This window comes from Triticum aestivum, chromosome 3B, assembly GCF_018294505.1.
Source record: "Triticum aestivum cultivar Chinese Spring chromosome 3B, IWGSC CS RefSeq v2.1, whole genome shotgun sequence".
Lineage (NCBI taxonomy): Eukaryota > Viridiplantae > Streptophyta > Magnoliopsida > Poales > Poaceae > Triticum > Triticum aestivum.
In genome coordinates this window covers 469,689,863-469,717,653 of record NC_057801.1, presented here as the reverse complement: position 1 = coordinate 469,717,653, position 27,791 = coordinate 469,689,863, and the positions used below count along the sequence as shown (strand labels likewise).

The window sequence follows — 27,791 nt, the reverse complement described above, 5'->3', positions numbered from 1 at the left end:
AGGAGCACCATTGTATCACTTGTGCCTTAGTGATCATGCGGAGACCCCGCAAAGCAGGACTAGGGGTGTTATCTCCTAGGAGAGCCCCGAACCTGGGTAAAGTACGCCAACGTTCGTGGCTACGCCTCATCCCACTTCCAGGCACCGGCGATGTTCTACTCGCTCCCACCATGATAAGCCATCCTTTGGCTTATGTCGCATCCAACCCCCGACACGCCTCCAAGTTTTCGGAGGCAGCCCTCTTCTTCCCGCGCGGGGAGGAGGCCTTAGCCTCCCTTTCCCGACTATCCTCCTTAGGGGAGGTAACAATTCCCCCGGTTCGAATGCGTAGCATGTGGAGTTCGGTTTCTTTGTTCTTCCCCTTGTCCTTCCCTGAGGGCATTCTGCTGAGTACCCGGTCAAGCATCTTGGCCATGGTGGGACCAGGCGGGCTTCGGGAAGTGGCGCCAGACACCTGATTCTCTCCGCCTTGCTAAGCCATTCCTGGCCACGGATGATTTTTAGAATAAACAATTATGACAGATACAAAACAAGGTATCCGGTATCAAGGTTACTTACTTGGGTATCTGGGCGATTGCAGCTTAGGCCCGCATCCTCGGTGGTGTCCGGACACTCTACTTTCGGTCTGAAGAACAATTTGCACATCCCTTTGAGCCGAAGAAGTGCTTAACAGTCCGCGGACCCTCTGGATTAAACTCCCACATCCGGAGAGGCCGGCATTGACACGGCAACATACGTTGGATTAACATCACTTGCATTATGCTAACAAGATTTATGTCCCTCTCAAGAAGCTCCCGGATACGGCTCTACAGTACTGGTACATCGCCAGTGGGCCCCCAATTCTGTCCTACATCAGTCCAAGACGCTAGTTGTGATGGAGGGCCCGAGCGGAACTCGGGGGCGGCCACCCACTTTGTGCCTCTGGGAGCCGTGACATAAAACCACCTCCGTTGCCATACATCAGATACTTCTGGGAAAGAACCCTCTGGCCATGGGGCATCGACGTTCTTTCTTATTACGGCACCTCCGCACTCTACATGTTGCCCCTCGATCATCTTCGGCTTCACATTGAAGGTCTTAAGCCATAAGACGAAGTGTGGGGTGACATGGAGGAAGGCCTCGCGCACTATAATGAACGACGAGATATGGAGGATGGCGTTCAGAGCCAGATCATGAAAATCCAACCCCTAATAAAACATGAGCCCCCTCACAAAAGGATCGAGGGTGAGGCCCAAACCACGGAGGAAGTGAGGAACGAATGCAACGCACTCATTGGGCTTCGGTGTAGGAATGACCTGCCCTGGAGTGGGAAGCCTGTGCCAGATGTCGGCGGTCAGATATCCGACCTCCCTAAGCTTCGCAATGTCTTCCTCTTGGATCAAGGAGGCCACCCACCGGCCTTGAAGGTTGGATCCGGACATATTGGAGGATTTGGGGTGTTTGGGCTTAGGTCTTGGGCGTTGGAGCTTGAGGTGTGAGAAGGTGCGAGGGAGGTAGAAAAGAGGCATAGGCCTCGACCCCTTTATAAAGGGGATGAATATCAAGAGTCCTCAGCTTGACCGCTTGAGGCTTATCTAAAAACACACGGAGTTATACTAACAGTCGTCGTGGGGTCATGCACGCCCATATTAATGGAAGATCCCGTAATAAGAGGAACACGATCTCTACCTCGACGAGACGTGCCAATAAAACCGCCTCGCAACACGAGTCGAGGTGGGGCAAGAAACGCCGGTTCGCGTTGGACCAGGCCAAGATGCAAGGGCACGACATACGAAGATGGCCAGCGGATCAGATTTATGCTATGTTCCCTACAATGGTATGTGAAGATCATCTTGCAGATCCGGACACGGTTTGAGTGCTCGATAATTACTTTGGAGTATTCGGAGATGGAACCCGCCCTGCAATGCTGAAGACAAGACTGCGCGCCGGACTCATCGTCATTGAAGTCTGGTTCAAGGTCTACTGAGGGAGTCCTGGATAATGGGGTATCCGGACAGCCGGATTGTATACATCGTCCGGACTATTGAAGCGTGAAGATACAAGACTCAAGACTTCGGCCCGTGTCCGGATGGGACTCTCCTTGGCGTGGAAGGCAAGCTTGGCGATCCGGATATTGTGTTTCCTTCCTTGTAACCGACTCCATGTAAACCCTTGCCCTCTCCGGTGTCTATATAAACCGGAGAGGTTGGTCCTTAGAAGGCCGATCACAATTATAATCATACCATCATAGGCTAGCTCTTAGGGTTTAGCCTCTACGATCTCGTGGTAGATCTACTCTTGTACTACCCATATCTTCAATATTAATAAAGAAGGAAGTAGGGTTTTACCTCCATTGAGAGGGCCCGAACCTGGGTAAACATCTGTGTCCCTTGCTTCCTGTTACCATCAGCCTAGACGCACAGATCGGGACCCCCTACCCGAGATCCGCCAGTTTTGACACCGACAGGGAGGGAAAGGAAGGGGGGCGCCCTTTCCCTTCCCTCATGTCCAAATATGGAAGGGGAGGCTATGCAGGCATCTAGGGCGGCCACCGGCCAGTGGGGGGCGCTCTAGGGTTGCCTCCTCTCAGCCCTCCACCTATATATATGAGAGGGGGGAGAGGGCCAACACACATCACGATTCCCTAGCCGTGTGCGGTGCCCCTCTCCCTCTAGTTCATCCTCGGTCATATATTCGTAGTGCTCGGCCAAGCCATGCGGAGATAATTGCATCATCACCGTCATCACGCCGTCATGCTGCTGGAACTCATCTACTACTTCGCGTGTCTTGCTGGATTAAGAAGGTGAGGATGTCAACGAGTTGAACGTGTGCTGAACGCGGAGCTGTCGTACGTTTGGTACTTGATCGGGCGGATCATGAAAGTGTATGACTACACCAACCGCGTTGATAAACGCTTTCGCTTAACGGTATACGAGGGTACATAGACACACTCTCCCCACTTGTAGCTATGCATCTCCATAGATAGATCTTGCGTGTGGGTAGATTTTTTTTTGTTTTCCATGCAACGGTTCCCAACACACTAGTGTAACCTCCCCTACACCCATCGGGATCAAATAACCTTCAACTTTTCTCTTCTTTTACTTTTACTTTTTCCTTTTTTCTTCTTTTGTTTTCCTTTTTTATTTTTCATTTTTCATTTTTATTTTTTCTTCTTTCCAGTTCGATGAATTGTTTACAAATACGTGAAGTTTTTCTTCAAATAAATGACTTTTTTTCATTTGATGAACTTTTTTTGAAATTGTATAAAAGAAAATCAAATTCGATGATTTTTTTCAAATTTGATGAACTTTTCTTCAATTTTGATGAACCTTTTTCAAATCGATGATTTTTTTTCTAAATCATGAACATTTTTAAAAGTCCATGAAATTTTTGAACTCGTAATTTTTTCGTTCTTGTTTCCAAATGCGATAGAGCGAACCCGGAGGAAATAAAATGTGATCTATGTTGCTCTACATGGATCGACCCATCAGGGTTGCCGTGTGGGCGCCAGGGAGCATCCCTGGGCTTGAAGCACCCCAATTGGAGCTCCCTTATTTGCCTCAAAAAAGAAGGAACTCCCTTATGACGGTCTAGATAGCCTAGACAAATATGGATAGTTTGGGCCTTTGAGGAGGCATGTTGGTCCAGACAATACGATTTTCTCTGTTCTTTGTTGAATTTTTCTTGGTTTTCCCTAAAGTTTTTGAAGAAAATATTTTCCTTTTTTTTCTTGTTCCCGCCTGAAGCACATCGTTTGAAGCACAACTGTGTTTTGTGGTGAAGCACACAAAATGTGCTTCTCGAAAAGTGAAAAGTATTCACAAACTGTGCTCCCAACAAGTGAGTAGCATAATTTTGCACTGCATGAAGTACAGATGTGCCTCTGCATGCTTCCCAAAAAGTGAAAAACACCATTGTGCATCACGTGAAGTAAACTTGTGTTTCCGTGTGAAAAAAATGTGCTTCTAAAGGAAGTGAAGCACAAAATGTGCCTCTGTGTGAAGCGTAGTTGTGCTTCTGGTTTCCCTTTTTCCGTTCCAGCTTTTTTTTTTGTTTATGTTTTTTTACATCATCCAAACCTGTGAACATGGGAGTCGGCTCATAGATCTTCATGTGACAAACGCAACGATGAAAATGATTCATGATTTTCTTTTCTTTTTTTTTCTCGAATACGCACGAGTGTGCGTACTATATTACAAAGAAGGAATCGGGGTAAAGAGCCCGTCCACGTTAGCGTTACAGATTACATATATACACTGCACACTGACTCCACCCTCCACCTCTCTCTCCTATGTCTACCTACGCTCCACTGTCCACTCCTCCACTTCCGCAAAGAAAGCGTCCATGTCTCCTCGTAGTATGCCCGCTTGCTTCCATATACGGCCCTCTCGTATGAATGCTTGTATGATCCTGTTCTTTGAAGGTGTGGCTCAGTCAAAAACGATAGAGTTGCGGTGCTTCCATATCTGCCATAGCCCTAGAATGATGATTGCATTTGCATCTCTTTCGGCATGCCTTCTTCCTCCCTTGCCTTGACACCATGCCCCGAGGCTTTCAATCGTAGTAGGTATCCACTCCGGCTTGCGCAAGGGATGGCAGATCGCCGTCCACACTTCCCGTGCGACGACACACTGAAGTAGAACGTGGTTTATGCTCTCCTCTTCTTGGCTGCACATTGGGCAGCAGTCTTGATGATCCAGTCCACGTCTAGCTAGCCGATCGGACGTACAGCACCTGTCCTGGATTGCAAGCCATGTGAAGAAGCGACATGGCGCCGGTGCCCTTGATTTCCATGTGAATTCAGCCGTGGGGACGACCTGCCGGCCCCAAAACTTGGCTGCATAGGCAGTCCGCGCTGAGTAGCATCCGCTTGCTTCCCATGACCAAGAGATGGCATCGCTCTGTGTTGGGTCAAGCTCGACTCTTTGGATCATTGTCCACAACTGCAGGTACTCGCGTAACGATTCAGAAGTGACCTCTGGGCTCACTTGGGTGACCCAACTGTGGTTCAGAAGCGCCTGGGAAACAGTGCATGTTCTTCTTATTCTCTTCCTGACTCGCATGTATGCCAAGGGTGCGATCTCTCCGATCCGGTGTCCTTCGAGCCATCTATCTTCCCAAAAGAGTGATGTATTTCCATCCCCTAGAGTCCAACGAGCAGTCGCGTTGAAGATTTGTGTTGAGGCTTTTGGCACCGTGATGTCAAATTCTGCCCATGGTCGTGTTGCGTCCGATCGTTGTAACCAAGGCCACCTTGCTTGCACCGCTTTGTTCATCCATCCTAGGTTGGGGATGCCTAGTCCACCCGCCCACTTGGGGGCGCATACCGAATCCCAAGCAACCGCGCAGCTGCCGTCGGACGAATTTGCCTCCGCGCACCAAAGGAAACTGCGGCATATTCTGTTCATTGCTGAGATTGTCTTTTGTGGGAGGTCGAGTGCCATCATCGCATGTAGCGGAATCGCACATAGCACTGATTGTACAAGGAGCATTCTTCCACTCTTTGGCATCTTTGTTGCTTTCCACTTTGGCAATGCCGTCGCAAGTTGATCCACAAGGCCTGATAACTGAACATGGATCTGCTTCCTGAGGGTGAGCGGCAACCCAAGGTACTTGCACGGGAAGGCACCTCTCGGGCACCCAAGTGCTCGCTCCACTATTTCCATGGTCTCGGCAGAGCATCGTATAGGATAGACCGCGCTTTTGGCAAGGTTGACGCGGAGGCCTGATGCCTCTCCAAACAGAGTAAGAAGTGATGCGCAGGTGTTCAAATCCCTCTCATTTGTCTTGAGGAAGATCATTACGTCGTCGGCAAACATCGAGAGGCGGTGACGCAGCCCGGTTCTTGCCAATGGAGCTAGCAAGCCCCTAGCGGTCGCGAGCTCAAACATGCGGTGTAGGGGCTCCATGATAAGGATGAATAGCATTGGGGATAACGGTGCACCTTGCCTCCAGCCCACGGTGTTGCATATTGGCCGCCCCGGCGTACCGTTGACCATGATTCTTGTTGATGTGCTTGCCAGCATTCCACAGATCCACGTGATCCATCGCTCACCAAATCGGCCTTGCGTAGCACTTCTAGTAGGAATGGCCATTGCACCGAGTCAAACGCCTTTGATATGTCAAGCTTGAGCATAATGGTCGGGTCCCGCAGGGCGTGTAGCCTCCGTGCCGTGCATTGGACGAGCATGAAGTTATCGTGGATCGATCGTCCGCACGATTTTCGTGCTCTGGTGGTTTCCCACAATGGAAGGAAGATCCGCAGCAAGTCGCGTAGCCAGAGTCTTGTCAAAGATCTTGATCGCACTGTGAACCAAGACGCACGGCTTAGATGATACTCCCTCCGTTCCTAAATATTTATCATTTTAAAGATCTCAAATGGACTACCACATACACCATACGGATGTATATAGACATATCTAGAGTGTAGATTCACTCATTTTGCTCATGTAGTCACTCGTTGAGTTTTCTAGAAAAACAAATGTTTAGGAACGGAGGAAGTAGAATGTTTTAAGTGAATCTAAAAAGCTCAAAACTCACAGATTGTGACAAACATCACGCATACAACGCGCCAGTTGTCATCACCGAAGAAGACGGGAATGAATTTACAAAGGAACACTCTTAACTAGTGATTACGAAAATATGGCAGGTTTTGGGTCTCCACTCTCCACTTGGAGATGTCCGTATTTCATTGCGCCTTGGTCCCCCTGCCCGAGCACCGCAGCCCACATGATGACAGGAGGTAGCCGCACCCATACTTAACATTTAACAAGTGGACCGGCCATTTCCCAGCCAGGAGGTGTGTGTGTGTCACCAGCGCACCACAAATGGAAGCAGCAGACATCGCAGCAGCTTGATTCGAAGAGCACCGCACCCGATTGGCATTTGCCATTCGGCACCTGCGCCGCGCCGCACAGAACCCGTCGCTGCGGGAAATCTGAGTAAGTCCCATACGGGGCCCAATGTTGTCATGATCTCGACAGCGACAAACGCTGACGACGATCAACATAGCCCCTTCCGCCCGTTATCATTGGTTGGGTTCCTCACTGGCTGCCATGCACGCACTTTACGACCCAGTAAACCGCCTGCAACAGCATCGGTCAATCAATCATTCCCCGTGCATCTGGATGCTGCGTTCATCGCGATCTATTTATAGTGAACGAGCTGCACGACAATGTCACCACCAAGATCACATTGCCATTCCACGGAACCAAACACCAGGCCGGGGAGCAACTCGCGTAAGCTACGAGCCTAGGATCGATATACGTACGCACGCCTGATGGCATCGGCTCGCGACGTGATGCTCCACGTGCTGCTGCTCGCGGTGGCCCTCGCCGCGGCGCCCGGCGTCCTCTCGGACCCGCCACCGCTCCAGGACTTCTGCGTGGCCGACCTCAAGGCCGCCACGGCGGTCGACGGGTTCCCCTGCAAGGCGCCGTCGACGGTGGAGGACGACGACTTCTTCTCCGACGCCATGGTCGCCGCGCCCAGAACCGACACCAACCCCTTCGGCGTCAACTCCACGCGCGCCACCGTGTCGGTCTTCCCGGGCCTGAACACGCTGGGCCTCTCCATCACGCGCACCGACCTCGCCGTGGGCGGCCTCAACCCGCCGCACTCGCACCCTCGCGGCTCGGAGCTCGTGCTGGTGCTCAAGGGCGAGGTCATGGTCGGGTTCACCTCGGCGACCAACCGGCTCTTCACCAAGGTGGTGAAGGAGAACGAGCTCTACGTCGTGCCCCGCGGCCTCCAGCACTACCAGCTCAACGTTGGCACCGGGGACGCCGTGTTCATGGCCATGTTCGACGCCCAGTCGCCGGGCCTTGTCACGCCCACGCTCGCGCTCTTCGCGACCGAGCCGGCCATGCCGATGGAGGTGCTCACCAAGACCTTCCTCATGGGCGAAGATGATGTCACCACCATGAAATCCAAATTCGCCGGCTTCTGACACTGAATATTGGCGGGGGTTCAGCTGCTAATGCAATCCACTGCAGTATCCGTGTGTTTGTTGTTAGTCTCTGTACCCGACTCTTCTGAGATCGTTTTATGTGTCTCCCGTGTCTCCGTGTGCGCATATTCACAAGAACAAGTTACGGTTGTGTATGTTACGAATTAAAGGACGTGTTATTGCCACACTGCATTACAGTTCATGACTAAGTTCACCAGGATGGCAGTACTGTGAACAGGATTAGCCAAGAGATGAAGAGAGTACGATTCCAACTTTATTAGACTGTGAAACACGGAAACAAGCATGGAAGGGAGGAGTCAGGGATGCCTCATTGGGCATTTGTCTAGGTCCTGACAAGTTAACAGCTCCACGAGGTGAGCTAATTTAGAAACAAAGTGGCGACAGATCGACACGTAGAAATAGAAATTGAACTATGGCTTAGAGAGAGATACATCAGGGGCGGGTTGACAATGCCACGATTAGTAATCCCTGGTCCCAGGCTTGTACGTGCTGGTATCCTTGGCGGGGACGTCCGTGCTGCCGTTGGTGCCACCGCCCATTCCGATCGTGTTCATCACCGCGTCCTTCGCCCCCACAGCCGCGCCCTTCACCGTCTCCCCTGCCTGCACACAAAATCCACACAGGATCATCTTTAGAACGTCTGTTGCAAGATGAAATGATTAATTACTACGAGCAAGAATGCAACAATGTACCTGCACGAGGAGGCTGCCGGTCTTGTCCTTGCCGGCGACGGCGGTGTCCATGGCATACTGCGCGGCGGCGCCGGCCTTCTGCTTGGCGGCCTCGGCCGTCTACCCGATGTAGCTCCCGGTCCGCTCGGTGCCGGCACGGGCGGTGTCGATGGTGTACTGGGCGGCGCCGGCCGCCTTCTGCTTGGCGGCCTCGGCCGTCTGGGCGATGTAGCTCCCGGTCTGCTGCGCGGTGCCGGCCGCGTTGTCCTTGGCCTCGTAGCCCTTCTCCTTGGTGGCCTCCGCGGCGCCGCGGCCCTTGTCCATGGCGCGGCCAGTGGCGTCCGACGCCGCGTCCTTGGCCTCGTACGCCTTCTCCTTGGTCGCCTCCTTGGCGTCGCCGCCCCTGCCCATGGCGCGGCCCGCGGCGTCGGACGCCGTGTCCTTGGCCTCCCGCGCCTTGTCCTGCGCCGCGCCCACGACGTACCCCGTCTTCTCCTGCAACGCACGCACCAAAACACAGTGTGAGTGCATGTCAAAGCCGACACGCCGACAGGGCGGAGCAAGCACGAAACTGACCTCGGCGCGGGCCTTGGCCTCCCCGGCGTGGTAGCTAGCCTGATCCTGACGAGAAGCCATGTCTTCGCAAGCTAAGGTAGGATAGGATCGAGCGGCACGAACGCAAAAACTGGATAGGGCTCGAAAAGTGTACAACGTAGGTTGGTTTGGAAGTTGGCGATGCTGGATGCTTTGCTGTTGTGATGAGCAGCTTGATCGGCTGGTGTCTTTATAGCGGTTGAGCTGGGAGAGAGGCCTGGGCACGTGGCGCGCAGACGCATGTAGATGGGCGCCACGTTGGTAGGACACGCGTTGTGAAGAGCGGGGAGTTCCCAGGTGTCCGCATTTGCCTGGTTCAAACTGAGGCAGCGGGAGAAAAGAAATAAAAAAAAACACGAAGGAAGGAGGACACGGTGGGTTATGGGCTCGTGCATCGAGGTGAGTAGGTGCGCGTGAGATATATGCTGCTGCCTATACCTGGCCATGGGAAGTCCGGAACGGCCGGCCCGGCCCGACGCTTCCTCTGGGCCGGGCTCGGGCCTAGATTTTGAGCCCGATGGTCAGGCCGAGCCTGTGCCCGTTGTTTTTGCATTTTTCTGAAGGTCGGGCCGGGCCGGCTCGGAGCCCGACGGGTTTTTACACGTTCAGGCCGGGCTTGGGCCCAGAAAACAGGCACGATGGCCTCGCCGGGCTGGGCCCGGGCTTGGCTAGGCCCGGCCCGAAGCCTGGCCCGGTCCGAGGTATGGCTAGGTATATTGCTGCCCAACGCTCTTGGTGATGGGCTCGGTTACTTTTACGCGGCTGAGAATTCGCCAAATCGAGCCCTTTTCTTCCTTCACTCGAGTGTGGTCGGGTTTTTTTTAGGTGATGGGCGTGTGGTTGGTGGCTCGTACGTGGCCTTCTTGGGCTTTGCGTATGCTTTGGCCTAGAGCATGCCGACCAGCAGCCATGGAGAGAGATTGAAAACAATTATGCTTCAATTTTGGTCCATAAGTCTTTGCAATGTTTTATATAAAATAGCCTCTAAAGTGATATCGAATAGATTGAAAACAATTTTGCCCGCATAATTCCCGAGGAACAGTTTGCTTTTGTCCTTGGAAGGCTTATCACAGACAACATTTATGTGCTTATGAATGTTTGCACTGTATGAAGCGGTCAAGAGCCAAATCCAACAGCTTTTATGCTTTAAAGTGGGACATGATGAAGGCATACGATAGATTCGAGTGGGCCTATCTGAAAGGTATCATGACAAAACTGGGTATTGATCACCATTGGATAGATATTGTCATGGGCATGGTCTCTTCAGTTTCATTTTCTGTGTGTTTCAATGGTGAAAAGCTTGGATCTTTTAAGCCTACACGAGGTATCCGGCATGAAGACCCGATCTCCCCCTACTTATTCTTGATTGCAGCAGAGGGCCTTTCGTGCCTCCTTAAATCAAGTTCTAAGTTGTCTTTGATAGGTGTCCAGGTGGCTCCTACGGCTCCCACCGTTAACCACCTCCTGTTTGCAGATGATAGCATGTTGCTATTCAAGACCATTGGGGAAGGATCAGTTGAGGTGTCAAACCTACTTGATACATATTGCAATGCTTCTGGACAGAGGATCAACAATGAGAAATCTTCAATTTTCTTCAGCAAGGGTTGTCCTGCACAGTTGAGGGGAACTGTCAAAAACAACTTGCAGGTCCACAATGAATCTTTGAGTGAGCGCTACCTTGGTATGCCAACTGATGTCGTCCACTCGAAGAATGGTACGTTTAAATATCTCTGGGATCGTGTTAGGGAAAAGATTAAATGATGGATGGAGAAGCTACTTTCAATTGCTGGTAAAGAAGTGTTGATTAAATCTATCGCACAAGCAATCCCAGTTTACTCAATGTCTTGCTTCATATTGCCACGAGGTCTATGTGACAGTATCACTTTTATCATCCGACAATTTTGGTGGGGTTCCAAGCAAGGGAGGAGGAAACCTAGTTAGGTGGCGTGGGATATCATGACCATGCCTAAGCATTTGGGAGGTCTAGGGTTTCGAGATATGGAGATATTCAACATTGCACTTCTAGCAAGGCAGGCCTGGCGGACTCTAATAGATAGCGGATCTCTGAGTGCCCGGATTCTCAAGGTTGTTTACTTTTCGATTGCTCTTTGCTTCAGGCCGAACTGGGAGTGCACCCATCCCAGATATGGCTGGCAATTTTGGATGGGCGAGATATCTTGGCACAAGGTGTTATACACAGAAGTGATGATGGTGAAACCACGAATATATGGCAACACAACTGGAACCCAAGAGACAGCTTCAAGCGCCCTATCACAGCTCTTGTTCCAAACCCTCCGGATAGAGTGGCACAGCTCATAGATGTTACATCAGCAAGCTGGAAGGAGGACTTGGTCTGGACTGTGTTTACTCACTTTGATGCAGAGGCAATCCTCAGGATTCCGCTATGCACACGCCGTGTTGAAGATTTTTGGGCTTGGCATGAAGAGTATCGAGGTAGATTCAGTGTGCGATCGGCTTATTGTATGATACTCAGGACGAAGCAAGTTGCATGAGGAGGGTAGAACTTCATATGAACACAGCGAAACCAGCAAGTGGTCTATGATCTGGCATATGCAAGTACCCTCCAAGCTCAAGATGTTTGTGTGGCGTCTAGCCCAACACTCAATGCCGACGGGAATAATCTTGAAACACCGTCACATGGTGATGGAGGACACCTGTCTATTATGTGGGGCAATGGACACTTGGAAACATGCGCTGATCTCATGCCCGATGGCGGCAAGTGTCTGGGCGCTGGCGCCTGATGAGTTGGTGCAGCACATGCTAGAGAGAGGGGAGGAGAACCCGAAGGATTGGCTATTTTCACTGCATGAAATATTAACGAAGGAGCTCTCCGATCGCTTAGTAGTAACACTATAGGCACTCTCGGGAGTCAGACGGAAGGCTATTCACGATAACATTTTTCATTCACCATATTTGGTTAACAATTTCATATCTAGCTATTCGGGTGAGTTGCAGATTATCAACGCCAGGCTACCAGTGGCGACTTCTCCAACTAGTGTGAGACCACCGAGATGGTTGGCCCCGCCGACAGGCAACGCAAAGCTGAACGTTGATGCTACTGTGTCCAGGCAGGGGTTTGGGTCAGTTGGTGTGATTTGTAGAGACCATGTTGGTACGTTCATGGGAGCTTCGACCCTTTGCTTCAGGAACACACTACAAAAAAAAGACACATCCGTGACATTTTGGGCCGAACGAAAAAAATTATGTCATACATATGACACTTCTATGACGATAATTGTGACAAAACCCGGTATCACCATAGATGTGGTGGGCTCCTACTTCTATGACAAAAAATCATGACAGAAAATGGGCTTTTCGTCCTGGGCGGGCCGGACACGCAGCTGCATGACATTCTTTGGGCCTTCCTGTTGGGAACGTAGTAATTTGAAAAAAAATTCTACGCACACGCAAGATCATGGTGATGCATAGCAACAAGCGGGGAGAGTGTGTCCACGTACCCTCGTAGACCGAAAGCGGAAGCGTTAGAACAACGCGGTTGATGTAGTTGTACGTCTTCACGGCCCGACCGATCAAGCACCGAAACTACGGCACCTCCGAGTTCTAACACACGTTCAGCTCGATGACGTCCCTCGAACTCCGATCCAACCGAGTGTTGAGGGATAGTTTCGTCAGCACGACGGCGTGGTGATAATGATTATGTTCTACCAACACAGGGCTTCGCCTAAGCACCGCTACAGTATTATCGAGGTGGACTATGGTGGAGGGGGGCACCGCACACGGCTAAAAGATCAAAGGATCAATTGTTGTTGTGTCTAGAGGTGCCCCCTGCCCCCGTATATAAAGGAGCAAGGGGGGAGGGGGCGGCCGGCCTAGGAGGGGGCGCGCCAAGGGGAGTCCTACTCCCAACGGACCAGAGGGGGGCTGCGCGCCTCCTTCCTTTCGGCCTCTCTCCTCTATTCCCGTATGGCCCAATAAGGCCCATATACTCCCCAGCGAATTCCCGTAACTCTCCGGTACTCCGAAAAATACCCGAATCACTCAGAACCTTTCTGAAGTACGAATATAGTCGTCCAATATATCGATCTTTACGTCTCGACCATTTCGAGACTACTCGTCATGTCCCCGATCTCATCCGGGACTCCGAACTCCTTCGGTACATCAAAACTCATGAACTCATAATATAACTGGCATCGAAACCTTAAGCGTGCGGACCCTACGGGTTCGAGAATAATGTAGACATGACCGAGACACGTCTCCGGTCAATAACCAATAGCGGAACCTGGATGCTCATATTGGCTCCCACATATTCTACGAAGATCTTTATCGGTCAAACCGCATAACAACATACGTTGTTCCCTTTGTCATCGGTATGTTACTTGCCCGAGATTCAATCATCGGTATCTCAATACCTAGTTCAATCTCGTTACCGGCAAGTCTCTTTACTCGTTCCGTAATACATCATCCCGCAACTAACTAATTAGTTGCAATGTTGCAAGGCTTATAGTGATGTGTATTACCGAGTGGGCCCAGAGATACATCTCCGACAATCGGAGTGACAAATCTTAATCTCGAAATACGCCAAACCAACAAGTACCTTTGGAGACACATGTAGAGCACCTTTATAATCACCCAGTTATGTTGTGACGTTTGGTAGCACACAAAGTGTTCCTCCGGTAAACGGGAGTTGCATAATCTCATAGTCATAGGAACATGTATAAGTCATGAAGAAAGCAATAGCAACATACTAAACGATCAAGTGCTAAGCTAACGGAATGGGTCATGTCAATCACATCATTCTACTAATGATGTGATCCCGTTAATCAAATGACAACTCATGTCTATGGTTAGGAAACATAACCATCTTTAATTAATGAGCTAGTCTAGTAGAGGCATACTAGTGACAATATGTTTGTCTATGTATTCATACATGTATCATGTTTCCTGTTAATACAATTCTAGCATGAATAATAAACATTTATCATGATATAAGGAAATAAATAATAACTTTATTATTGCCTCTAGGGCATATTTCCTTCAGTCTCCCACTTGCACTAGAGTCAATAATCTAGTTCACATTGCCATGTGATTTAACACCAATATTCATATATGTATATGATTAACACCCATATTTCACATCGTCATGTGACCAACACCCAAAGGGTTTACTAGGGTCAATAATCTAGTTCACATCGCTATGTGATTAACAGCCAAAGAGTACTAAGGTGTGATCATGTTTTGCTCGTGAGAGAAGCTTAGTCAACGGGTCTGTCACATTCAGAGCCGTATGTATTTTGCAACTATTCTATGTCTACAATGCTCTGTACGGAGCTACTCTAGTTAATTGCTCCCACTTTCAATATGTATCCAGATTGAGACTTAGAGTCATCTGGATCGGTGTAAAAGCTTGCACCGATGTAACTCTTTACGACGGGCTCTTTTATCACCTCCATAATCGAGAAATATTTCCTTAGTCCTCACTAAGGATATTCTTGACCAATGTCCAGTGATCTACTCCTAGATCACTATTGTACTCCGTTGCCAAATTCAGAGCAAGGTATACAATAGGTCTGGTACATAGCATAGCATACTTTATAGAACCTATGACTGAGGCATAGGGAATGACTTTCATTCTCTTTTCTATTTTCTGTCGTGGTCAGGATTTGAGTCTTACTCAATTTCACACCTCTGCAACACAGGCAAGAACTCTTTCTTTGACTGTTCCATTTTGAACTATTTCAAAATCTTGACAAGGTATGTACTTATTGAAAAACTTATCTAGCGTCTTGATCTATCTCAATAAATCTTGATGCTCAATATGTAAGTAGCTTTACTGAGGTCTTTCTTTTAAAAAACTCTTTTCAAATACTCCTTTATGCTTTCCAGAATCATTTCTGATCAACAATATGTTACTCACATATATTTATCAGAAAGGCAGTAGTGCTCCCACTCACTTTATTGTAAATACATGCTTCACCGCAAGTCTGTATAAAACTATATGCTTTGATCAACTTATCAAAGCGTATATTCCAACTCTGAGATGCTTGCACCAGTCCATAGATGGATCGCTGGAGCTTGCACATTTTGTTAGCACCTTTAGGATTGACAAAACCTTCTGGTTGCATCATATACAACTCTTCTTTAAGAAAACCATTAAGGAATGCAGTTTTGACATCCATTTGCTAGATTTCATAAAATGTGGCAATTTCTAACATGATTCGGACAGACTTTAAGCATCGATACGAGTGAGAAAAAACTCATCGTAGTCAACATCTTGAACTTTGTCAAAAACCTTTTTCGACAAATCTAGCTTTGTAGATAGTAACACTACTATCAACATCCGTCTTCCTCTTGAAGATCCATTTATTTTCTATGGCTTGTCGATCATCGGGCAAGTCCACCAAAGTCCACACTTTGTTCTCATACATGGATCCTATCTCAGATTTCATGGCCTCCAGCCATTTCGCGGAATCTGGGCTCATCATCGCTTCCTCATAGTTTGTAGGTTCATCATGGTCTAGTAACATGACTTCCAGAACAAGATTACCGTACCACTCTGGTGCGGACCGTACTCTGGAAGACCTACGAGGTTCTGTAATAACTTGATCTGAAGTTTCATGATCATCATCATTAGCTTCCTCACTAATTGGTGTAGGAATCACTCGAACTGATTTCAGCGATGAACTATTTTCCAATTCAGGAGAAGGTACTATTACCTTATCAAGTTCTACTTTTCTCCCACTCACTTCTTTCGAGAGAAACTCCTTCTCTAGAAAGGATCCATCTTAGCAACGAATATCTTGCTTTCGGATCTGTGATAGAAGGTGTACCCAATAGTTTCCTTTGGGTATTCTATGAAGACGCACTTCTCCGATTTGGGTTCGAGCTTATCAGGTTGAAACTTTTTCACATAAGCATCGCAGTCCCAAACTTTAAGAAACGACAACTTTGGTTTCTTGCCAAACCACAGTTCATAAGGCGTCGTCTCAAACGGATTTTGATGGTGCCCTATTTAAAGTGAATGCAACTGTCTCTAATGCATAACCCCAAAACAATAGTGGTAAATCGATAAGAGACATCATAGATCGCACTATATCCAATAAAGTACGGTTATGACGTTCGGACACACCATTAAGCTGTGGTGTTCTAGGTGGCATGAGTCTGTGAAACTATTCCACATTGTTTTAATTGAAGACCAAACTCGTAACTCAAATATTCTTCTCCACGATCAGACCGTAGAAACTTTATTTTCTTGTTACGATGATTTTCCACTTCACTCTGAAATTGTTTGAACTTTTCAAATGTTTCAGACTTATGTTTCATCAAGTAGATATACCCATATCTGCTCAAATCATCTGTGAAGGTCAGAAAACAATGATACACGCCGCAAGCCTTAACACTCATCAGATCGCATACATCGGTATGCATTATTTCCAATAAGTCAGTAGCTCGTTCCATTGTTCCGGAGAACGGAGTTTTAGTCATCTTGCCCAAAAGGCACGGTTCGCAAGCATCAAATGATTCATAATCAAGTGATTCCAAAAGCCCATCAGCATGGAGTTTCTTCATGCGCTTTACACCAATATGACCTAAACGGCAATGCCACAAATAAGTTGCACTATCATTATTAACTTTACATCTTTTGGCTTCAATATTATGAATATGTGTATCACACGATCGAGATCCAACAAACCATTTTTATTGGGTGTATGACCATAGAAGGTTTTATTCATGTAAACAGAACAACAATTATTCTCTAACTTACATGAATAACCGTATTGCAATAAACATGATCAATTCACATTCATGCTCAACGCAAACACCAAATAACACTTATTTAGGTTCAACACTAATCCCGAAAGTATAGGGAGTGTGCGATGATGATCATATCAATCTTGGAACTACTTCCAACACACATCGTCACCTCACCCTCAACTAGTTTTTGTTTATTCTGCAACTCCCGTTTCGAGTTACTACTCTTAGCAACTGAACCAGTATCAAATACCAAGGGGTTGCTATAAACACTAGTAAAGTACACATCAATAACATGTATATCAAATATACCTATGTTCACTTTGCCATCCTTCTTATCCGACAAATACTTGGGGTAGTTCCACTTCCAGTGACCAGTCCCTTTGCAGTAGAATCACTTAGTCTTAGGCTTAGGTCAGAGTTGGGCTTCTTCACTTGAGCAGCAACTTGCTTGTTGTTCTTATTGAAGTTCCCCTTCTTCCCTTTGCCTTTTTTCTTGAAACTAGTGATCTTGTCCACCATCAACACTTTGATGTTTTTCTTTGATTTCTACCTTCGCCGATTTTTGCATCGCGAAGAGCTTGGGAATTGTTTCATCATCCCTTGCATATTATAGTTCATCATGAAGTTCTACTAACTTGGTGGTGGTGACTAGAGAATTTTGTCAATCACTATCTTATCTGGAAGATTAACTCCCACTTGATTCAAGCGATTATAGTACTCAGACAATCTAAGCACATGCTCACTAGTTGAGCGATTCTCCTCCATCTTTTAGCTATAGAACTTGTTGGAGACTTCATATCTCTTAACTTGTTTATTTGCTTGAAATATTAACTTCAACTCCTGGAACATCTCATATGGTCCATGACGTTCAAAATGTTTTTGAAGTCCCGATTCTAAGCCATAAAGCATGGTGCACAAAACTATCAAGTAGTCATCATATTGAGCTAGCCAAACGTTCATAACGTCTGCATTTGCTCCTGCAATAGGTCTGTCACCTAGCGGTGCATCAAAGACATAATTCTTCTGTGCAGCAATGAGGATAAACCTCAGATCACGGATCCAATCCGCATCATTGCTACTAACATCTTTCAACATAGTTTTCTCTAGGAACATATCAAAATAAACATATAAAGCAACAACGCGAGCTATTGATCTACAACATAATTTGAAAAATACTACCAGGACTAAGTTCATGATAAATTTAAGTTCAATTAATCATATTACTAAAGAACTCCCACTTAGACAGACATCTCTCTAGTCATCTAAGTGATCACGTGATCCAAATCAACTAAACCATAACCGATCATCACGTGAAATGGAGTAGTTTTCAATGGTGAACATCACTATGTTGATCATATCTACTATATGATTCACACTCGACCTTTCGGTCTCAGCGTTCCGAGGCCATATCTGCATATGCTGGGCTCGTCAAGTTTAACCTGAGTATTCTGCGTGTGCAAAACTGGCTTGCACCCGTTGTAGATGGACGTAGAGCTTATCACACCCGATCATGACGTGGTGTCTGGGCACGACGAACTTTGGCAACGGTGCATACTCAGGGAGAACACTTTTATCTTGAAATTTAGTGAGAGATCATCTTATAATGCTACCGTCAATCAAAGCAAGATAAGATGCATAAAAGATAAACATCACATGCAATCAATACAAGTGATATGATATGGCCATCATCATCTTGTGCTTGTGATATCCATCTCCGAAGCACCTCCATGATCACCATCGTCACCGGCACGACACCTTGATCTCCATCGTAGCATCATTGTCGTTTACGCCGTCTATTGCTTCTATGACTATCGCTACTGCTTAGTGATAAAGTAAAGCAATTACAGGGCATTTGCATTTCATACAATAAAAGCGACAACCATATGGCTCCTGCCAGTTGCCGATAACTTCGGTTACAAAACATGATCATCTCATACAATAAAATATAGCATCACGTTTTGACCATATCACATCACAACATGCCCTGCAAAAACAAGTTAGACGTCCTCTACTTTGTTGTTGCAAGTTTTACGTGGCTGCTACGGGCTTAGCAAGAACCGTTCTTACCTACGCATCAAAACCACAACGATAGTTTGTCAAGTTGGTGCTATTTTAACCTTCGCAAGGACCGGGCGTAGCCACACTCGGTTCAACTAAAGTCGGAGAAACTGACACCCGCCAGCCACCTGTGTGCAAAGCACGTCGGTAGAACCAGTCTCGCGTAAGCGTACGCGTAATGTCGGTCCGAACCGCTTCATCCAACAATACCGCCGAACCAAAGTATGACATGCTGGTAAGCAGTATGACTTGTATCGCCCACAACTCACTTGTGTTCTACTCGTGCATATGACATCTACGCATAAAACCTGGCTCGGATGCCACTGTTGGGAACGTAGTAATTTCAAAAAAATTCCTACGCACACGCAAGATCATGGTGATGCATAGCAACAAGCGGGGAGAGTGTGTCCACGTACCCTCGTAGACCGAAAGCGGAAGCGTGAGAACAACGCGGTTGATGTAGTCGTACGTCTTCACGGCCCGACCGATCAAGCACCGAAACTACGGCACCTCTGAGTTCTAGCACACGTTCAGCTCGATGACGTCCCTCGAACTCCGATCCAGCCGAGTGTTGAGGGATAGTTTCGTCAGCACGACGGCGTGGTGATAATGATTATGTTCTACCAACGCAGGGCTTCGCCTAAGCACCGCTACAGTATTATCGAGGTGGACTATGGTGGAGGGGGGCACCGCACATGGCTAAAAGATCAAAGGATCAATTGTTGTTGTGTCTAGAGGTGCCCCCGTGCCCCCGTATATAAAGGAGCAAGGGGGGAGGGGGCGGCCGACCTAGGAGGGGGCGCGCCAAGGGGAGTCCTACTCCCAACGGACCAGAGGGGGGCTGCGCGCCTCCTTCCTTTCGGCCTCTCTCCTCTATTCCCGTATGGCCCAATAAGGCCCATATACTCCTCGGCAAATTCCCGTAACTCTCCGGTACTCCGAAAAATACCCGAATCACTCAGAACCTTTCCGAAGTCTGAATATAGTCGTCCAATATATCGATCTTTACGTCTCGACCATTTCGAGACTCCTCGTCATGTCCCCGATCTCATCCGGGACTCTGAACTCCTTCGGTACATCAAAACTCATAAACTCATAATATAACTGTCATCGAAACCTTAAGCGTGCGGACCCTACGGGTTCGAGAATAATGTAGACATGACCGAGACACGTCTCCGGTCAATAACCAATAGCGGAACCTGGATGCTCATATTGGCTCCCACATATTCTATGAAGATCTTTATCGGTCAAACCGCATAACAACATACGTTGTTCCCTTTGTCATCGGTATGTTACTTGCCCGAGATTCGATCGTCGGTATCTCAATACCTAGTTCAATCTCGTTACCGGCAAGTCTCTTTACTCATTCCGTAATACATCATCCCGCAACTAACTAATTAGTTGCAATGCTTGCAAGGCTTATAGTGATGTGTATTACCGAGTGGGCCCAAAGATACATCTCCGACAATCGGAGTGACAAATCCTAATCTCAAAATACGCCAACCCAACAAGTACCTTTGGAGACACCTATAGAGCACCTTTATAATCACCCAGTTACGTTGTGACGTTTGGTAGCACACAAAGTGTTCCTCCGGTAAACGGGAGTTGCATAATCTCATAGTCATAGGAACATGTATAAGTCATGAAGAAAGCAATAGCAACATACTAAACGATCAAGTGCTAAGCTAACGGAATGGGTCATGTCAATCACATCATTCTACTAATGATGTGATCCCGTTAATCAAATGACAACTCATGTCTATGGTTAGGAAACATAACCATCTTTGATTAATGAGCTAGTCTAGTAGAGGCATACTAGTGACAATATGTTTGTCTATGTATTCACACATGTATCATGTTTCCGGTTAATACAATTCTAGCATGAATAATAAACATTTATCATGATATAAGGAAATAAATAATAACTTTATTATTGCCTCTAGGGCATATTTCCTTCACGTCCATGACGGAAAAAACCGTGGTAGAAGCGAGGGGGAGGAAAATTTCGGGGAGTTGCCGGTTATGGTGGGAGAGCGATGCGCGTTTCTATCGTACAGGTACACGCGTGTGTGCGAGGCGTTGGCTCTAACTGAACCCGAGCGAGGCGTTGAGCGATTGCACTCCAGGCTACGTGTTACTGAACCCGAGCGATCGATCGATGGCTGTTAACTGAACCCGATGGAGAGATTCCTTCGCTACTGCTGCTAACTGAAGTCGATCGATGCTGCCTTTGGGATGAACAGTGAGCGTTGCGAGGGGGTTTGGATGAATAGTGAGCGGTGGCGTTGCCTCTGGATGAACAGGAACCCGTGGTGTGGAGGGGTGGATGAACAGTAGATGGTGGAGGGGTGCCCGTGGAGGGGTGGTTGAACAGTAGCCGGTGGAGTAGCGCGCGGTGGAGGCTGGATGAACAGGAGCCCGTGGAGGCTGGAGGAGGTCGACTGTAGCCCGTGGAGGCTGGAGGAGGTCGACGGTAGAGATGAACAATATCCCGTGGAGTCCCGTTTTGCAGTACGCCACACCCCTCCCCCCCGTTTCAACCGTAGCGCTCCAACACAAGTCCGTTTCGTCCGTTTTGCGGTACGCCACACCCCTCCCGATCAATAGGACCCCCGTTTCGACCGTAGGAGGTCCATTTCCTCCTTTTGCGATACGCCACACCCCTCCCGATCAACAGGACCCCCGTTTTGACCGTAGGAGGTCCGTTTCCTCCGTTGTGCGGTACACCAGGCCTCGTTTCCATCGCCTGTTCCGTCCAAGCCGGTTGGCTCCCACGCGTTCCGTTGCCCCCCGATGAACACGAAGCATTCCATTGCATCCCCATGAACACGACGCATTTCATTTCCTCCCGATGAACACGACACATTCCGTTGCCTCCCCATGAACACGACGCATTCCGTTGCCTCCCCATGAACACGAGCCCTCGCCGTACGTATGCGCGACTAGGCGTTCGAGACCCCGCCCGTATGTACATATACGTGGCTGTATTTTCTTTCTTGCACCCTGGCCGTTGTACGTACGTGTACATGCTACGTGCGCGCCTCTACTATGACACATGCGCGCCTCTACAATGATCAGTATGTACATACATGTTCGCGACCAGAATGACAATGCTACGTACGCTTCGACCAGGTGGGTCCCGACTGTCAGGCACTTCCTTGCGTGCGAAAATGTACCTGGTGGGTCCCAGCAGTCAGAGGGGCTAATCGTTTTTTGCCTGGATGCACTTCGTTGCGTGCGAAGGTGTAGCTGGTGGGTCCCAGCAGTCAGGGGGGAACGTTTTTTCGCGAAATACGGTGGCCCGTCCGGTGGGTCCCCGCTGTCAGGTGGAGGAATAAGTATTTTCCGCGTAATAAGGAGGCACTTCCTTGCTGCGGCCGTGGACCCAGCTGTCAGCCTCTCCACATACAGTCCATGTCCGATGGAAATCGTTCCTTGACCATGTTGACCATGCCGCGCCGAGAGCACCAGGGCGGTGGATGACGGCGAGGCCTAGGAAGGGGACGACGGGGAGCCGGGGAAGACGCGGTAGTGGAAGCCCGCGCCGAGAGGAGTACGAGGGTTCACTGGTTCAGCTGCGGTGTGAGGCTGCCGTCGCCGCAGGGCCTGGCCAGCGGTGGGAATAGTAGGGGGCGGTGAGGCCTCCGCGGCAGCACATCCGGCCACGGGAGGCAGGAGCATGCGGCACGACCGGCGCTGCTTTGGGCGGCTGGAGCAAGAAGACCAGAGGTTGAAGAAGCACTACGGCCGTTGGATGGACATCATACGGTCACTGGAGCTAGAATCGTTTATATTGACTAAGTTGACAAAGCCCTCCGTCCCCGTCAACTTAGTAGGCCCACAACTCAGCCTCCCACCAAGGTGGGTCCCAGCTAGCTGGGGGGTATTCATTTTTTTGTGCGTAATAAGGAGGCACTTCCCGTGGGCCCGAGCTGACAGCGGGAGGAACGTTTTTTTTGTGAAATACGGTGGCCCGTCGGGTGGGTCCCAGCAGTCAGGGGCAAACGTCTTTTTTGCGAAATACTGGTGTCCCGTCCGGTGGGTCCCTGCTGTCAGGTGGAGGAATAATTATTTTCCGCGTAATAAGGAGGCACTTCCTTGCGGCTGCCGTGGACCCAACTATCAGCCTCTCCACGTACAATATTCTTCCGATGGAATTCTGTCGTTGACCACATTGACCACGCCGCGCCGAGAGCACCACGGCGGTGGACGACGGCGAGGCCTAGGAAGGGGACGACGCGGAGCCGGGGAAGACGCGGCAGTGGATGCCCACGCGGAGAGGAGTACGAGGGTTCACTGGTTCGGCTGCGCTGCCGTCGCCGCAGAATAACAGGGGGTGTGGGTGAGTGGAGTGGAGGGATGGCCTGGCCAGCGGTGGGAGTAGTATGGGGGCGGTGAGGCCTCTGCGGCAGCACAGCCGGCCACGGGAGGCAAGAGCAGGCGGCACGACCGGCGCTGCTTTGGGCGGCTGGAGCAAGAAGACCAGAGGTTGAAGAAGCACTACGGCCGTTGGATGGACATCGTACGGTCAGTCGAGCTAGAATCGTGCATATTGACTAAGTTGACAAAGCCCTTCGTCCCCATCAACTTAGTTGGCCCACTATACTAGGTCCCAGCTAGCAGGGGAGTATTCTTTTTTTTGGGCGTAATAAGGAGGCACTTCCTTGCGTGCGAAGATATAGCTGGTGGGTCCGAGATGTCAGCGGCAGTAACGTTTTTTCGCGAAATACAGAGGCCCTTTCGGTGGGTCCCAGATGTCAGGTGGAGGAATCATTATTTTGCGCGTAATAAGGAGGCATTTCCTTGCGTGCGGCCGTGGACCCAGTTGTCAGCCTCTCCACGTACAGTCCACTTCCGATGGATGTCGTTCATTGACCATGTTGACTAGGCCGCGCCGAGAGCACCAGGGCAGTGAACGACGGCGAGGCCTAGGAAGGGAATGACACGGAGCCAGGGAATACTTGGCAGTTATTTCCCACGCGGAGGAGTACGAGGGTTTACTGGTTCGTCTGCCGTCGTCGGAGAATAACAGCATGTGTGGGACTGAGGGTGAGTAGAGGGATAGCTAGGCCAGCGATGGGAGTACGGTGTTGCGGTGACGCCTGCGCGGCAGCACAGCCGGCCGCGGGGAGGAGGGAGCAGGCAGTCCCGCCGGCGCTTGTTTGAGCGGCTGGAGCAGGAAGAGCAGATATTGAAGAAGCACGACGGCCGTTGGATGGATATCCAACAGTATACAGGCCATCTGTGGAAAGCCTCAAATCTGTGGAAAACAGCATACAACCCATCTACCATTATTTCAAATAGTTTACAGCCCATTTGCTAATTCTTATGGGTTTTTTGGAGCTCATATTATTTTTGTTAGCATTACAGCCCATATTGTGGTCACGGTTAAAAAATTATATGAAATTTTGCATATGTCAGTGCGGTCTGAACTGTTTTTAATCCCGAAATTTCGAGTCACATTCAGACTGATTTGAAAAATAAATGTATATCAATATAAAATCCAATAAATTGTCCACGCATAAAAATCAATGCAATTTAAAATCTCAAAATGAAAAAAAGATATTTGAAACTAATTGCCAGTTTGATGTGTTTTAAAAATGTACAGCCCATTTCTCATTACTGATAGGCCATTTTCTCGGCCAGCCGAATGAAGCTCTCCTCGTCTAGCCCAACAGGCCTGATAAAGTGACTTACTTGACAAATCACAAAAAAACTGGGCTAGCCATTTTCAAAAAGAAAAAAAACTACTGGGCTGGTCTGTGGTAAACATAAAAGAAAAGGTTGTCTAGACAGGCAGAGTGTCCTGCACAGCCCAGTTGACACCCTGCTTCCGTCTCAAAAACATATTAGATAAATGTCACTCCAATTATGGCGATTCATAAAAATGCCACTGCAATTTCCAAACTTCGAAAAATGCCACTGCAATTTTTGCAAACTTTGAAAAATGCCACTGCAGTTTGCAAACGTTGAAAAACGCCACTCCAGACTTCAAAAAATGCCACTAGAAATGGCATGAAATGACATTTTTCAAAGTTTGGAAATTGCAGTGGCATTTCTCGGAGGCATTTATCAAATTAACCCAAAACAAAAATAACTGGGCGAGCTGCTGGGTCCCTGGTGTCAGCCGCTCATTGTGCAATTCTCTCCTTTATTGACTACATTGACAATGGCATGGGACCCAGATGTCAGAAATCCACTAGGAGGAGCCATTTTTTTATTGGCTTGAAATAAGGAGGCACTTGCTTGCGTACTACCATGACCTTGGCGGGTCCCTGTTGTCATCCTCTCCACGTACAATCATCTGCTGATTGTGTATGCGTCAACTTGCTAGGCCCACAAGTCAGCATCTAAACCCGTGGAGGACAAATACAACCTGTCGGTGTCAAAACCGGCGGATCTCGGGTAGGGGGTCCCGAACTGTGCGTCTAGGCGGATGGTAACAGGAGACAAGGGACACGATGTTTTACCCAGGTTCGGGCCCTCTTGATGGAGGTAAAACCCTACGTCCTGCTTGATTGATATTGATATTGTGGATGTTTACAAGAGTGGATCTACCACGAGATCAAGGAGGCTAAACTCTAGAAGCTAGCCTATGGTATGATTGTAATGGTTGTTGTTGTTGTTGTTCTATGGACTAGAGCCATCCGGTTTATATAGACACCGGAGAGGGCTAGGGTTACATAGAGTCGGTTACAATGGTAGGAGATCTACATATCCGTATCGCCAAGCTTGCCTTCCACGCCAAGGAAAGTCCCATCCGGACACGGGACGAAGTCTTCAATCTTGTATCTTCATAGTCTTGGAGTCCGGTCGATGATGATAGTCCGGCCGATGATAGTTCGGCTGATGATGGTAGTCCAGCTATCCGGACACCCCCTAATCCAGGACTCCCTCAGTAGCCCCTGAACCAGGCTTCAATGACGACAAGTGTGGCGCGTATATTGCTTGGCATTGCAAGGCGGGTTCCTCCTCCGAATAATAGAAGATTGTGAACACCAGGATAGTGTCCGGCTCTGCAAAATAAATTCCACATTCCATCGTAGATAGAATAATATATACACAAGTTCAATCTGCTGACGTTTTTTGCGGCATGTCGTCACGCCACTACCAAGCCATTACTTGAATCGTTTTTTACTCCACCACCTCAGCGCATCTAGCGAAGCGGTTTCCTTGGCACGTCTTGTCAAAGCAGAGATCGTGTTCCCCCTTAATCCGGGATTCTCATCAATACGGACGTGGGTAACCCAACCGCGCCATTGATGGTGACACTTGGGGGATAAGCGAGTTTTACCAGGCCGGTGGGGGACGCGTAGACTTCGCCCGCCCATATAAGGGATAAGGATTCACCTTTTCACCTACGCCTTCTTCCTCCTTTGCCTATCCATCTCCACGCACTCGAGCTCCAGCGCCCAAGCCCGCACATCCCGTCTCAACCTTCCCCAGTTATGTCTGGAGCGGGAGGCAAGTGGATGACCTCCTCCGTTATGGAGGAGCACATCGAAAGACTGCGCAACGCCGGCTACCTGTCCGGCGACATCGCGCACCGGCTGCCCGACGAAGGGCAGCTCATCCCCACCCCCAGGCCCCATGAGAGGGTCGTTTTTCTTCCCCACTTCCTCCGCGGACTGGGTTTTCCACTTCACCCTTTTGTCGAGGGGCTCATGTTCTACTACGGCCTGGATTTCCATGATCTGGCGCCGAACTTCATCCTCAACATCTCGGCGTTCATCGTCGTGTGCGAGGCCTTCCTCTGCATCCAGCCCCACTTCGGCTTGTGGCTCAAGACCTTCAATGTCAAGCCGAAGGTAGTGAAGGGCACTCAAGCGGAGTGCGGAGGCGCCATGTTGGGCAAGATGCCCAATGTCCTTTGGTTTGAAGGGGCCTTCGTGGAATCTGTCAAGGGGTGGCAATCGGGGTGGTTCTATATCACCGACCCTAAGTGGGCGGCGACCCCCGAGTTCAGATCTGGTATCCCCACACAGCTCACCTCCTGGAAAGAGAAGGGTTTGCTGTGGGGTAGTTCGGAGGAGGTGACGGGACTCCAAGCCTGTATCCAGAAGCTGGTGAAGAAGCTCAGGCTGGTTAACGTGGTCCAAGTCATGCTCGTCCGCCGGATTCTCCCATGCCAAGAGCGGGCATTCAATCTGTGGGAGTTCAATCCGGAACAGCACCAGGCGCTGAGCGGGCTCTTCGACACGACATACGAAGGCGCCTGGAGGGTGCTGTTTAAGGGCACCGAAGCCCCCGCATCCGCGATTGAAGATCGCGGATTTCGCTCGCAGCATCAAGCCGACGAGGTAAGTGATTCTACCCCTTTACGGGACACTTGCTTTTCATAGTTTGACTCTATGCGGGTTTTAATTTCCCCTTTTCCTTTGACAGGACTTGATGATGAAGGTGGAGCAGATTATCTGCCCGGCTCCCATGCCAGAAAACCCAGTAGACGCCCATCTAGCGAGGCTGCTGGTTCCGGCACCGCACGTGGTGCCGGAGAAGAAGGCCAAGAAGGAGGCCACGGGTGCTCGAAAGAGTTCCCGTTTTCAGGTGTCCAACGACTCCGGGGCGGACTCCTCCCCCGAAAACGAGGAGGAGAAAGAGGACTCTCTCCCAGAGGAGGGAGAGAGGAAGAGGAAGGCTTCCCCAACAGGGGAGGCCGAAGGGTCCAAGAGGGGAAGGACTATTCCCCTGGACAGCTCTGCCAACATCAACATTGGCGAGGAAGAACGGCCTTCAAGGGCCAGGCCTCCAGCGAGATCGTAAGTATCCAGATTCCTGAGTGATTT

The 27,791-nt window shown here is 49.2% G+C and overlaps 2 protein-coding genes across 2 annotated transcripts; one reads left to right on the top strand and one right to left on the bottom strand.

The window, feature by feature from the left end:
* Positions 1-7,188: 7,188 nt before the first annotated feature.
* On the top strand, positions 7,189-7,977 carry LOC123065541 (germin-like protein 1-2). Its single transcript, XM_044488799.1, has one exon. The coding sequence runs from the start codon at positions 7,259-7,261 to the stop codon at positions 7,925-7,927; it is 669 nt and encodes a 222-aa protein (XP_044344734.1). The 5' UTR covers positions 7,189-7,258; the 3' UTR covers positions 7,928-7,977.
* A 202-nt stretch (positions 7,978-8,179) lies between these two features.
* On the bottom strand, positions 8,180-9,370 carry LOC123065540 (late embryogenesis abundant protein 14). The gene is made up of 3 exons (XM_044488798.1): positions 9,196-9,370; positions 8,641-9,114; positions 8,180-8,550 (listed from the first exon to the last, which is right to left on the bottom strand). Exons 1-2 carry the CDS (start codon positions 9,253-9,255, stop codon positions 8,740-8,742), a joined length of 435 nt encoding a protein of 144 aa, XP_044344733.1. The 5' UTR covers positions 9,256-9,370; the 3' UTR covers positions 8,180-8,550; positions 8,641-8,739.
* Between the last annotated feature and the right edge of the window lie 18,421 nt (positions 9,371-27,791).

Coding starts and splice junctions, on each gene's coding strand:
- LOC123065541 (XM_044488799.1), top strand. CDS start 7,259: ATGGCATCGGCTCGCGACGTGATGCTCCACGTGCTGCTGCTCGCGGTG.
- LOC123065540 (XM_044488798.1), bottom strand. CDS start 9,255: ATGGCTTCTCGTCAGGATCAGGCTAGCTACCACGCCGGGGAGGCCAAG. Junction 9,115..9,195: donor AGGCCAAGGCCCGCGCCGAG/GTCAGTTTCGTG, acceptor CGTGCGTTGCAG/GAGAAGACGGGGTACGTCGT.